This window comes from Triticum dicoccoides, chromosome 4B (assembly GCF_002162155.2).
Source record: "Triticum dicoccoides isolate Atlit2015 ecotype Zavitan chromosome 4B, WEW_v2.0, whole genome shotgun sequence".
Taxonomy (NCBI): Eukaryota; Viridiplantae; Streptophyta; class Magnoliopsida; order Poales; family Poaceae; genus Triticum; species Triticum dicoccoides.
In genome coordinates this window covers 215,362,701-215,377,036 of record NC_041387.1, presented here as the reverse complement: position 1 = coordinate 215,377,036, position 14,336 = coordinate 215,362,701, and the positions used below count along the sequence as shown (strand labels likewise).

Here is a 14,336-nt window from a genome sequence, read left to right as displayed (position 1 = left end):
AATTTTTTGCCAATCATATCTCCATATGACTCTTGTTCATCTTTCGATGCTTCGAGCTCTGGGCTCAGAACTTTTCTGCTAGAACTTCAAGACAATCGAGTTGCACTTCACTTCTCGTTTGTACTCATGGTAGCATGTAGTACTCTGAAAGGCCACATGTTCTAGACGGTTGCAACACTGGGAAGAGAACCTTTTAACTTGATATTTTTTGTTAGAGATCACCCTAATAATTGACTATTGCGCAATCAAAGGGTACAAACAACAAAGGGATAAACATCTCAGCCAATTAAAAGCATGGTATGGTATAGCCCTGGGTGCTCGGGATCTATGTGATCATCTTCAATCTCCAGTTGAAGCGTCGTGATGGCCAATATTTCATTGTTGTGCAACCTTTCAAAAACATTGGCGTGGCGGCAATTTCAGAAGATGTCATCGTGGCGGTAGTTTCACAAAACTTTGTCGTGACACAAAATTCAGAAATTCTGTCGTGGCACAAAATTATAGCTCCTTGTCCCGCGCCAAGTACACCTTCTCCACGTCAGGGTCCTACTTGTACGGTTGCCATCGCCACCTATAACCTGATATTTACATTAACGTGGCAATCTCGTGGCTCCAGTCATTATACCATGACGCGCAGGCCACTTAACATTACAACAACCATCTCATACATGAACTCATTATCATGACGAGGGATATACCACATCATATGCATACCCTGCAAAACAAAGTTAGACGTCCTCTAACCTGTTTTAGCAAAAATATTGTTACGTGGTTAACTAGTTTTAACAAATAATACTAGCTACTTACGTCCATAATTTAGGTGATGATTCTTGATGCTAGATTAAGTTTCGGGGTGTGTGAAAGAAGAGACTTAATTAAAAGTCTCTATCACCACACTAAACTTCATCAAATACGCGTGACCCCCTAGAAGATCATCCATCTTCGACACCTCTTGTGTACATGATGATTCACTATTCTCAACTATGGTGAAGCCCATGGAACCGTTAGAAGATCATCGACAGCCAGAGTTGATTAATTGTCGGAACCTTCTGAAAAGCGACACCATGTCGTCGATGAATTGAACTAAAGCAACACTTGAGGGAAGCACAGCAAGAACATCAACCCTCACAATCACATGTGGTCTAGATCACAACCTCCACCCACTCATATAACTGCTCTGATACTACTATTGGGAAACATAGTAGAAAACAAAAAATCACGTCTACGCACACCCAAGATCAATATGAAGATGCATAATGGGTTGGGATCATGATCGTTACCGTCACCGAGTTGCAGCGGAAGAAGAACGTGTTAGTGTAGGTCATACTTGGGGTCCCTTGAATCGTCCATGAATTATCCCACGAACCGCCCACGAATAGTCTCTCAAACCGAAGACCGAAATCACAACATCTCTACTTGGTTGCAAGCGCGCAACCTTCACGATCCGGCAGCGCTTCGTTGTCCAGAGCTAATCGTCGCCAGAGAATTAGAGGAAGGAGATTAGAACCACACAAAGCTTCTAATTATGAGAACAAGAGGATTAGCCTAGCTCTGATTAGTCAACTAGGACATACTAGAACTAGAACTAGAAGAACTAGAGGAGGCTCCAAAAACTTGTATATCAAAAGGTTGGAGGGGAGAGGAGGGGCACCACAAGGGAAGGGAAAGTCCCTCCCCTTTGGCCAGCCAAGGCAGGAGGAGTTGGACTTCTCCCCTACTCCAATTCGGCCTCCTTCCTTAGGGAAGGGAGGCGCCTCCCCACTTGGGCCTTTGTGGCCCAAGTTGCCTCCACCTCTTGGCCTTTTCAGGCCCGTTGATATTTAATTAAATATAAAATAGTTATAAATACTTCTATACCATTATATATATAATTTACATCCTAAAAACATTTTCCACCTATATATATTTAAAGGTAATACTCAGTATTAAGCGATATTCACCGAAACCCTTTCGGTGACCCCGAAATGGTTCCGGAGCCTCTCGGAAGTATTCCGAATATTAATGAAACAACTCCAAAAATATATTCTCATCACTCCCGTCCTACTAACACTCAGCACATCATGATTCCCTTAAGCTTATGACCCCGTAGGTTCGGTAACTCATACACATGAACAAAACCCCTTTGTTCAATGACCAACAACGAAACTGTGGACGTCCATATCGGTCCCTATGAGCACACGAATGATATTCAAGTGAACCTTTGGTTATCATGTGATGTTCCCTTTGCTTCGTGATACTTCACAAAACCTGGGATGTAGCGGTATGCTCCTCAGCCATCACCATGCTCACTATACCATTATCCTCATTACCGGTTTTGTTCTTCTTTCTCGTTGTCGTGTTCCGGCATCCTCGTGACAAAGTCACATGTGTCTGGCCAGATGATGATGGATGTCTTCACACCGAGAGGGTCGTAAGAATATCTCTCCATCCTCGGAGGACCAAATCCCACTCTCGAGCTATCTGGCCACTTGTCAAACTTTTCGATGAACCTGTAAGTTCTCGTTATGATCATCGTGCTACAGGTGACGTTTAATCAACCCCAAAGCCCACTGTACGGTAAGAAGTGACCACGATACTCTCATGGTCTAAGGAGCAAGATCACATGTCAACACTCCATGTTATTACAATTGATTACAAACAATGTTATCTCAATTTATAACAAACAAGTGTGTGTCGATTCAATATGATCGGTCTTCTAATGTCATAATCTCAATGTCGCTTTAGGACTATCGTTACACTTAACAATATCGTAAGATCCGAAAAAACAGATCAGCAACAACACTTGAGCTAGTATTAGAGGCGAGACTAGGAACCTTTGATTTTTACCGTTTATCATTCCACACGTGCATATGAGTTTTCCACTGGATCGCATAGTTCAGGATCATAACAGTAATAGGCTTATAGCATGAAATATAAACACTTAACTATGAATACGAAAATATAATAATATAATATAATTGCCTCTAGTGCTTATTTCCAACAGGAAGAACTACCTATTTGCTCAATTTCTTTTGTTGATTCTGGATCTATGTGCTTGATAGAGGCGAGGGTCCCGATCTTTTAATGAGATGATAACTATTGATTTGGTGGAGACGACTTCCGACTACAAACGTGCATGAAGTTATGCCTTATCAATCGCTAAACCAATCTCCGGGAGGTTACTAACAATGCCGGAAGCACGGTCATCATGACTACGAATGTATTTTCCCGCAAGCAATTGACGAACAAGCAAGAATATGATAAAAACAATCTGAAAATTGTGAATATATATTCAAAATTTCCGGATCCACACTTTATCAATGCTTCATATATATTCACAATTTTCATATTGCTTTTATCATATTCTTGCTTGTTCGTCGATCATTCGTGGTCAGGCTGATCGTGCTTCTGGCATTGTTAGTAACCTCCCGGAGATTGGTTTAGCGATTGCTCAGGCGCAACGTTATACGCATTTGTAATCAAAAGTCAGCTCCACTAAACCGATAGTTGTCAAAAGATTGGGACCCTCACCTCTATCAAGTGGTATCTATGCTTGTATGGGATTTGTGGGGGTAGTGGCTGTCTGACTTGTGTTCTTGTCTTTTGAGTGTTTCTGGTTGTTTCTCTTGTGTTCATCCTTCTGCACCTCCTAGTATGAAAGATTGAGCCACTTAGGGTTCTACCCTACATTAACATCCCACGTGGGGGCGGGCGGGACGAAGACTGCCTAATGATAGTGGCCCCGGTCACGCCCGGTGACTCGCCCGTCATGGACCTCTCAGTTGGGTCGTCTGGGCGCGAGCCATCCGAGCAGATCGGACGACTCGAAAATGCCCTGAGAGACCCCTGCAGCACGCCACCCGACGATGGATCGCCAGGAGGCTCTCCTCACCCGACGTCGTCCAATGACGGTGGCCCCGAGCACAACAGGCACCCAACCAGGTCGTTCAAGCACCCGCCATCCAGACCAATCAGACGAGGCCAGAGCCCCAGGAAGCCCTTGTGGCACGCCACCGCGAAATGGGCAGCTAGGAGGGCTCGCGTCGGTGAGTCGGGTCGCGTGGCTGCATCTGGTAGCGCGAGAGACCTAGTCGGTACCCGGCTGGCACGATCAGACCAGTCCGCCATGGGGCGTAGACGCCGACAAGTGGGTCCGGATGGCCCATCGTGCGTGCGGCGTAGTGCACACGACCTCACCACGAGTGCTCCCGCCGCCGCCCAATGACAGTGGCCCCAGGCAAGCCCAACGATTCACATGTCATGGGCCCTCCAGTCGGGTTGCCCGGGCGCACGCTGCCTCTCCGTGGGAGCCGCCCCGACAGGCTCCCGTCGCAAGCCACCGAGCAACGGAGGGTTGTAAGGCTCTGTTCGACCTCGGAGTGCCCAAGGAGACAGGTACTGTAGCATATTTTATAGTAGTAACACTTGACTGGCTTCGCAGGGTTCCAACGGCTACACTCACTAAAGCTGGCCATAGTGGGGGTAACATAAGTAGTATCATGCACTTGAGACTCGCAAACATGCTTATGTGGCAAGCAATTAAAGAAGAGAGATATGGTTATAGTAACAATAGATACCGTAATATAATAAATGTGATGCTACTATTTGTCATGCATGGCAATAAATAAGACCATCTATGATACTAATCTATGATATTATGCACTATAGAGGCAGTAATATAGACTAGTAACATGTGCATGTTACTAGTCTAAGTTACTCCCCGCTATGACCAGCCTGACAGCCCAACACAAGCCCACTCTTACTCAATTACTCTACGCCGGTTACACCTTTCCAGAATACGATCTCCCTTCATAACGTCCATGCCTGAAACCTTGACAGATGGCCAAGCCATTAGTGGCATCAGCATATTGAACGGCCAATCGTAGGTGCCATACACATTACTCACGGGACTGCAACAGTCTTACTCCCAATCGTCGGAACATAAACCTCCATTTGTGTCGGCCCACATCAGTGAAGTGCATTTTCTTTCTGAATTTTTTTCTTCACGTAATGCAGCACGTTTCCATCTGCTTCATTGTCCAGAATTCAATCTGATATTCCCCCTCGCAACCTGCGTGACTGCCCCAGCGATGCTCAAACCGCTGGAGCTCCCATCATTGTAATCCAATGCCGCAGCACAGAAATCCGAGTATGTCCATATTCTATTCAAACCTATGACCACACCATCCAACATGCTCTGCTACAACCATTTGAGAGTTTTGGAAAGCATATGCAAATCTACAAACAAATGTTAGCTAGAAGTGCCTCCCAGTACGGAGCTGCCTACAGGTTATGTTTTCACATACACAAACAGGGCCAGGATTTTGGTGTTTGCAAACATAGGAACCATAATTAACATAGGACTGCCCAAGAACCCACCAAGGCAAAAGTGAAGTAGGCGTTAAGTACAAAATAATCAACACTGGGCGCTAATGCTATGGTGTTTCACAATGCTTCAGCCGGTGACCTTTGCTCGATGCCGTGACTGTTTCTTCTTGGCATCTGCATTTTTGTCTTGATCATCGTCTTCCTGCTCCGATAACTTTGTCAGCTCTTCTTGAATCATAATTTTGATAGCTCCTTTTCTTGCGGTCAGATCAATCTTGTAATGGTCATCTATAAGACGCAATCTGTTAGGATGTCTGGTCCACAACGGCAATGACAACAAAAACATAACTGATAGGCTTACCGAGCTTCTTAAGAATGTCGCTAAAAGTAGACTGCAAAATCAGATTCCAAAATACGTCAGTTCCCACAAGAGAAATTTCAAGTGAAAACAGAAGTGCAGTCAAAACAAAAAGGGCAAGTAACCTTCCGAGTAAGAGTAATACAAATGTAGAAATTAACCTCAGAATCTACTTCTGTACAAACACCAGCTATATTTCCGAAACAATACTTATCATAGGGACAGACACCAAACAATAAAATGGTGGGATCAATGATCAATGTGTAACCAACCGTGTTGAAGTCAACTTTTTTAAGGATTCCGATAATGGTCTTCTTCAACTCAGCCTTACTGGGCAGACCCCCTTCTGCTGATTCGCCTTTGCTCTTCATTGCCTCTTTACCTAGATAAAATATCATTAGGTTTGCCGGACAATCTAACATCATATATGCTCTAACGGATATCATAAAATGGAAGAAACTTGTCAGATCAAGCCATAAGCAATAACTGCATCAAGTACTGGAATGAGGACCTTAGAAATCAGAAATGAATGGAGTATACGGGAATTGTTATCAAACAAGCAGTTAATCCATACTCCACATGGATAACAAGAACTACACTCATAATTATTAGTACCAAACATAAAAGAAATGAGCACGTATATAATACACAAGGTACTATGGAATAGATTGTACTACCTGATGACTTATTTTCTTCTATCACCTTTTCAGAGCTTGGAGTATGCTTTGATATGATGGGTTTCTTCTTCCTAGAGAAGACCTTTGCACTTTCATCAGGGCTCTCCTTTTCCTTGGAACCTTTGGATGGTGATGTTTTGCCCGCAGTCTTGCTTGCTGTCCTTGGCGGACTTGTCCTATGGGTGCTCCCAGCAGCAGCCTTCTTTCTACCTGCAGAATATTTCACTTCCGAGGACTTCCTACTTGCCTTTTCTTCGGCAGAGTCATAGCCATCTTCCTGCTCATCATGAGATTCATCTGCATCTTCCTCGCTATCAGACTTCACATCTTCATCCGTATCATACTCCAGAGCTTGCTTTCGCCTTGGAGATATGTCGTCAGCAAATTTCTGAAGCAACAACGAAGAGTGAGAACAAGATTTTTAACATTGAAGAATGATGGTCATGGATGTGGCTACATTAACTTGTCACGGGATTAACAGTTAAACACAAACTTCACTTGTATGTACATGTATATACTCAACACAGTATCAAGAAGATGTCATTCTGGTTGCATTGCAAAAGGCACTAAAAAATGTTGCAGATATTAATATGTCTATGCGAAAATTGCAGAAGGGGAGCCTTGGCGCAGTGGTAAAGCTGTTGTCTTGTGACCATGAGGTTATGGTCACGGGGTTCGAGTCCTGGAAACAGCCTCTTGCAGAAATGTAGGGAAAGGCTGCGTACTAGACCCAAAGTGGTCGGACCCTTCCCCGGAACCCTGCGCAAGCAGGAGCTACGTGCACCGGGCTGCCCTTTATATGCGAAAATTGCAACTGAAAATAATAGAGCCGACAGGTTCCATCTGACAAATCTGGCGCCATACCTTCTTGGACCTCTTGGGAGTGATATCCGAAGTCTTGCTTGAACTACCATCTCCTCTCTTGCGTTTCCTAGAATTTGACCCCTAAACAGTAGGAGAGAATGAAGCACACAGAGAAAAAAAAATTGTTCAATTACCACACATTCTAATCCCAATCATAAAAACATCACAACAGCAAGGTACTGAGGTACAACTGCAAGATAGGTTGTAAGGTAACAATTCTTGTTATCACCTGGTCATCAGAGAGGCCAGAATCAGGCATAGCATGAGGTTCAGCAATGAAGTCCAACAGCTTTGCCACGATATCTTCCTATATGAGATATCCCGAACTATGTTTAGATGCCACACTATATTCACCATGTTATTACACCGCGTCTATCTTAACAAAAACACTGTTCTATAAACCGAACATTAAACCACCTTTCTGATGTTTGTTTTGGGAACCGGAATAGCAAGAAGCCAACAGAGATCCACCAGCATGTCTTTCATACACTTGTCAAGCTTCTCCTTTGCCTTGGCTCTCTGCTTTTCCTGCAGATAAATATAACTCTTTAAAGATTAAACTATTTCCATCACCTAAATATAATGGGAAATTCAAAATTCGGAGCAAAGCAGCTTACATCGCTCTCATGCCACACAAATCCAGAGAACTGAAGTATATGGCCTTTAAAATCGACAGTCTGGAACATTGAGAACATAAAAGAACTTCAGCATTTACATCAATCAATTATAACTTAAGAGTTACTGAACGGAACTAATAACAGTTGTGTTTTACTTGAATAAGAACCCAAACCAACTAGATGCCTTCTAAGATTTAACCACCAAAAATCGTAGAAACAGAGGTAATCCATTTTGCAAATGGAAATTGAACTGATCGGTAAAAGTAGATTCCCAATGCACCACAACTTAGCCATTCCTGTTTCAATATGGCATTTTGATAAGCCATGCAGTACACAGTAAGAAAATCGCTTGACTCGAGAACAGTGTTAATCGCTTAAGGTCTTGCACAAGTGTATAAATTTGACAATTTTCCTACACTATTCCTCCTGCTACCTTTTGTTGCCAGATAACATATACAGCGGACAAAGGACTACCTCAACAGACTGATAGTATTGGGTATACACCTGTTTTGGGGGAATATAGGGGTATACACCTTCAGTCTAAAATTGGACAATGCATGTGCTCAAAACTTACCTAGAGGGACTAGTGCCTCTTGGGAAGTTCAGTGTGCAAAGTTACTTGAATAATTTTAGTCCAGCTGAACAGGAAGCAATTAAAACCCAAACAACAACAGAAAGTTTTCAATGCCAGTTATCGTAAAGGCAATATCACAATATTTAAGATGTTTACCTTGCCTTTCCTCCCAAAAAGAACATTGTGAAGAAATTTAAGATCAGCAGGTTTCTTCCTCGTTAACCTCTGTGCCACTGCAAATAAGTTTCAAAAATCAAATCAGTGAGCGGACAATAGAAGTGCAATAGGAAAGGGAGAAAACCACACACATTACAGCATGACTGCAGGAGCTGAAACAGTAAAATTAAAGACAGTCACAATTGTCTGTTTTTTTATCGAAGACATGGACATGAAACATCAATGGAGCAAACAAAGTTATAACTGAGACCAATGTAGTTTATTATTGGTTAATTGTTGATAATACCACCAGCAAGAAGAGCAGCTACTCATCATTAAGAGTTCAAGACACATTGATACTATCCCAGATGCCAATGAATATCAGTCAGGTCACAACTAGAGGTTTGAATCAAATTGTTATTGTTGGATCCCATTCAAATTACAGCTGAAGATAAGATATAATGGTATGCAGATACAAAAATCTAGCACTTGACTAAAGTTAATAAAAAAAAAACTTGCTAGTCACTAGAGCCTTTTGGCCTCCTCTTACTACTGTTGGACACTCAATCAGGCCAGAGTACACAAGAAAGTTTGCATCTAATACAGTTCACTTATAACTACGCTTCAGTAATGACTATAACAGTATAAATATTTGATCAGTCTATTTCCCATGGAAGCTATCCTCTCATCTGCAATAGATTAGAATTCGCTGGACCAAAACTGTGCTATATATTTGCAAGTCTAATTTAGGTAAATAATCCATGCAACACCTAATTTATTCACATAGCTTCTCACTTCTCAGTGGAAAATCAAGGATGGCACATCCACTAAGGTGGTGTTTGGTTCACGTTATCCCTCAAGGAAAACACTCGTTTGGTATGGTGGCAGGAAAGGATAGGAAAAAAAAAGGGCAGCCCCGGTGCATGTAGCTCCCGCTTGCGCAGGGTCCGGGGAAGGGTCCGACCACTTTGGGTCTATTGTACGCAGCCTTTCCCTACATTTCTGCAAGAGGCTGTTTCCAGGACTTGAACCCGTGACCTCTTGGTCACAAGGCAGCAGCTTTACCACTGCGGAAAGGCTAGGAATAGCAAAGAATCTAGGAATATTCCCCTAAAAACTGATTGAGCAGAGCCGAAAAATATGCCGGATGACAGCAACCACCCACGGCCCACACTCCCTTCCCTCACGTCCCACGCGAAACATTTTTCGCTCAGTCTCCATGCTCTCTGTCACGGCTGGAGTGGGCAGGAGGAGAATGCGCAGCAGCGGGCCTCACCCTCTCTTTTCTTTCTATCCCAGCCCTCTCCCATGCCCCGTGCGTGCAAGGAGATAAACCAGAACTAGGAGCACAACTGAGCAGAGATGAACCACGCCGACAGTGCACAGATGAGGCTTCGCAACACAGTATCTTGCAAAGGCGGACACGGGCTCAGTTGACATGGCCATGGTGCTCCAGATCGGGTTCCCGCTCCACCACACCCCATGCTGGCAGCCAAGCAGTACACGAGCACTGCCACCACCAAGGTCTGCGGCTGGCCCCATCCTCTCTATTCCCATGCTCCGATTCCCTTCTCAGCAATTCCTCCCTCTCTCTGATTTCTGGACGATTCCCTTTGACTTGCAGCCTGAAGGAGACATCCGATCTGTTGAATTCTTGGACGACCGCGTATACCTGTGTATGTATGCTTGAACGGTTGCTACCTCTGTACAATGTAAGACGTTTTTGCCATTCAAAATGAACCGCAAAAACGTCTTATATTAGTGTACAGAGGTAGTAGTAATCTACTTGTGTATATGTGTATACAATTGTGGATGTACTCTGTCAAAAAAAATACTGTTGGGGATGTACACCAAGACAAAGAATTGTGTAAACTTGCATATGCATACTATTGTATATATATGGATGATTCATGGCCATATTTTGTGAATGCTTGTTGTATATTTCATCTTCAAGTTAATTTTTTTCTATTGCAGATGAACAAAAAAAAAAGTAAGCTTTATATTATGTTGGGCTGTGATGTTAAAGTTCATTTTTTATTTTCAAAATTAATGTTGTTATCAAACATTCAAACTTTGCCATTCAAAAACTATTGTAGATGGACAACAAAAAGAATAGTCATTCAAAGAAAATGTTTTTTATCAAATGCTCAAACTTGACATACATATGTTGCTATATTACTTGTAACAAGGATAATCTTACCACCTCAACAATCATTCATCTCTTATCCTCTCAACCAAACACACAAATAGCTATTCCTAATCACCTCTCATCCATTCAACCGAACAACAAAAGGTGGCTACCCCTAACCACGTGGTTGGACATATATACTCAACCAACTCAGGCTTGCCCTTAGAACCAAACACCATCTAAGTTCCTCAAAATAAGGATCGTACACGCACTAGTGATAGCAGACTAGTTTAGACTAGCAGCTTCAGAACTGAATACAAGGTTGTGAAAAGGTGTTGGCTTAAGCTCATAGCATCTGTACACATTTGGACTAATAAATATAGATATGAATAAAGTTAGAGTACAAACATGGCTACTAAGTACTAAACATATCAAAGGCATATACATAATGTAACGTGTTGATTCAACTGGCAGATCAGGAACAAACTGAAAAGGATCTTAACTGGTACCTAAAAATTCACAACAGGCTTCTACCCAGATTCAGTAATACCATGCATCATTAGGACAAGTGTGCTCAGATTTAAGTGCTTGATGCAAGAAGAACATAGCCTTAACCAAGAACTGATGTCTATTATGCAGCCCCTAAAAATAAAGTAGGTAAAAAGTTAAAAAAAAGGTGTGCCATAGGGCCATACCACTTGGTATATCCTTTAAAGGAGTGCCACGACCCTGCAATGAAAAGATTTACCAGAAATTATAGCACAGACAAAAGGAAAAAACACAAGATAAAGGAAATATGACTGCCAGCAATGAACCTTCTCAACTACGAAGCTCCTGTTTGGCTCCTTATCAATCACTTCAACCAACCTCTCTACAATTTTCCTCTCACGTTGAGGGCGATCAATACCATAAGGGCTGGGAGTGTTTAGTAAACTTTTGGCTTCCCTGGATTTGGACTCATGCTGTTTCTTGTCCTGTCCCTGGCGTCTATCCCTAGAACTCCTTGCCCTCTTGTTCTTAGGTGTTTCCTCCTTATTCTCTTCCACATTCTTATCTGCCTCGCTGACCTCCTCTTCTGTTACCTTGCCATCTTTTCCTTCCTTGTTCGCACATTCTTTTTCTAGCTTTTCTTCATTCTCGTTTGCCTTACCATCCCCTCCTTCCTCTTTCTTATCTGAAGGGCCCTTTTCTTCTACTTCCTCTTCCCCTTGACTATCATCATCACTCATTTCTTCAGCTTTATTTTCTTGCTGCCGAGCCGCTCCATTCTTTCCTTGCCCATTCAATTCATCATGCATCTCGGAACCACATTGTTCTGCATCTTTCGGTCCCTTCTTGACCTCTGTGTTCACATCCATTTCTTCCTTGTGCCCTTTGTCTTCGAGCTCTGCATCTCCTGGCTTGGTCTCAGCCTCCACCATCTTGACATCCACGCATTCTGCTACATTAGAACTGTTATCTTCTTTTACATCTGCATGCTCTACCACACCCATTATGATATCCTGATGTTCTGCTGCCTTGGTGTTGTTATCTTCCTTTGCATCAATATCCTCCACGGCACCCATTTTGACATCCTCATGTTCTGCTACCTTGGTGCCATAATCTTCCTTTGCATTTGCATCATCCACATCAACCATTTTGGCATCTTCATGTTCTGCTGCATTGGCATCTTCATCTTCCTTTACATCTGCATTATCTACAGTATTCATGTTGCCATCCTTGCACTCTTCATCCTTGGCGCCAATGTCTTCATTTGCATCTGCATCCTCCACACCACCTGTTCTGTGATCCTTGCGTTCTGCTGCCACACCACCTGTTCTGTGATCATCGTGTTCTGCTGCTTTGGCTTTGTCATCTTCCTTTGCATCTGCATCCTCTACAATAACCATTTTGGAGTCCTTGTGTTCTGCTGACTTGGTGTTGGCATCTTCCTTTGCAACTGTATATTCAATACCAGACGCTTTGGAATCCTCGTGTTCTGCTACCTTGGCTTTGTCATCTTCATTTGCATTTGCATCCTCTACAATAATCATTTTGGAGTCCTTGTATTCTGCTGACTTGGTGTTGTCATCTTCCATTGCAACCACATCCTCGATACCAGCCGTTTCGGAATCCTCATGTTCTGCTGCCTTGGCGGCTTTGTCATCTTCCTTTGCATCTGCATCCTCTACAATAACCATTTTGTAGTCCTTGTGTTCTGCTGACTTGGTGTTGTCATCTTCCTTTGCAACTACATCCTCAATAGAAGCTGTTTTGGAATCCTCATGTTCTGCTGCATTGGGGCCATTACCTTCCTTGGCATCCGCATTGTCACCCGATTTGGCATCCTCTGTACCTGCCTGCTTCACAGCACCCACATCATCTTCCTTTGCATCTTCAGCCTCCTCCATCTTGGCATCATCATCAGATGAGCCCTTAGCGCCATTTTCTGAGGCTTTATTCTGTTGGTTGGCATTGGTATTCGCTACTGCAACATCCTTGCTCTCGCCAGCCTCTTCCATCTTGGTATTATCCTTCTTATCAGAAGCAACAACGTCAGTGGATGTTCCTCCATTTGCCACAGCCTTCAACTCCATTACTGGTGCCAGGTCTGCCCCAGTCATCCGGGTGACCCTTATTGCTCCAGCTGCAGAAAAATAGTTTGGACAAGTGCATTAAGTTAAATAGGTAAGAAGCTGAAAGAGAAGAAAACAACTGAGTGAAACATGTAATGATGTGAAGCTTGTGGCTTTCATCCAAAAGAAAGCAGGAAACATGTAAAATGAACAGCTTAAGTGTCTCCCCTCGTTAAAAAAAACATGATGTAAGATTTGGTTATCTCCATCCCACTGCAAAGAGTGCTACCACTAAAAAAGGCAACAGAAAGACAATGCTATGAAAAAAAAATGACCTTCTGCCGACTAGAGATAAAACCCTAACCAGTAACTGGACAATTAGGTTCCACGACCCCACCCCCAAAAAAAAATCACATCTAATGACACGGCAAAGTGGCCGCTGCAGATCGAAACATGAAATTCCATCGGTAAAACCGATGAACAGCAGGTACGCAGCGGCACGAAGCTAAGAACTCCACCCAAATCGAGCCTAATATCTGGGTGTGGGGCTCGTAGCTGTGCGCAACCCAAACCCGCCCAAGCTCAACGAATCACACAGTCGTAAGCTGCAACCTGCCCAAGCAGACGAAGTGCTCCCCCGACCCCCGCTGAAGATCGAGTCGGAGCAAACCCTAGCAAGCCCCAAGCTCAGCCGCTGCTCCCGCAGCAGCAACGCATCGAACCTGGCCGGGAAATCCGACGTGAAGCAGCAGTAATCTCCAACAAGCAGCGGAAAATTTCGGTGCTGCTGTCGGTGTTACCTAGAGGAGAGCGGTGATTCGTGCGGAAGAGTGTGGAGCCGCGTCGCGTCCCCGCCCCCGTCGCCTCCTGGTTTCTGTCCTCCGACTCCTGGGAGAGAGAGAGAGGAGAAATATTCCGAGTTTATTTTTCCTTTTGTATACTAGTAACTAGTAAATGGTTGGGCTAGTCGGACTCGGAGCAGTGTGGTTTGTGCGCCGGACGGCCGGACCCCAAACCTGGATTCCAATCCACTTTTATATTTCGGCATAGAGGTTTGGGATCGCGCGACTCATTTCAACTTTCGCCGGTGGCCTTGTTGG

General features: G+C 43.6%; 1 protein-coding gene across 1 annotated transcript; it reads right to left on the bottom strand.

Annotated features, from left to right (window-relative positions):
• Positions 1–5,119: 5,119 nt before the first annotated feature.
• On the bottom strand, positions 5,120–14,029 carry LOC119295813 (serine-aspartate repeat-containing protein I-like). The gene is made up of 12 exons (XM_037574267.1): positions 13,849–14,029; positions 11,497–13,307; positions 11,377–11,410; positions 8,554–8,630; positions 7,824–7,883; positions 7,624–7,734; positions 7,436–7,513; positions 7,207–7,287; positions 6,343–6,730; positions 5,938–6,047; positions 5,669–5,699; positions 5,120–5,595 (listed from the first exon to the last, which is right to left on the bottom strand). Exons 2-12 carry the CDS (start codon positions 13,282–13,284, stop codon positions 5,435–5,437), a joined length of 2,919 nt encoding a protein of 972 aa, XP_037430164.1. The 5' UTR covers positions 13,285–13,307; positions 13,849–14,029; the 3' UTR covers positions 5,120–5,434.
• Between the last annotated feature and the right edge of the window lie 307 nt (positions 14,030–14,336).

Coding starts and splice junctions, on each gene's coding strand:
- LOC119295813 (XM_037574267.1), bottom strand. CDS start 13,284: ATGACTGGGGCAGACCTGGCACCAGTAATGGAGTTGAAGGCTGTGGCA. Junction 7,735..7,823: donor TTGTGTGGCATGAGAGCGAT/GTAAGCTGCTTT, acceptor ATTTATCTGCAG/GAAAAGCAGAGAGCCAAGGC. Junction 7,288..7,435: donor CTGGCCTCTCTGATGACCAG/GTGATAACAAGA, acceptor CCTACTGTTTAG/GGGTCAAATTCTAGGAAACG.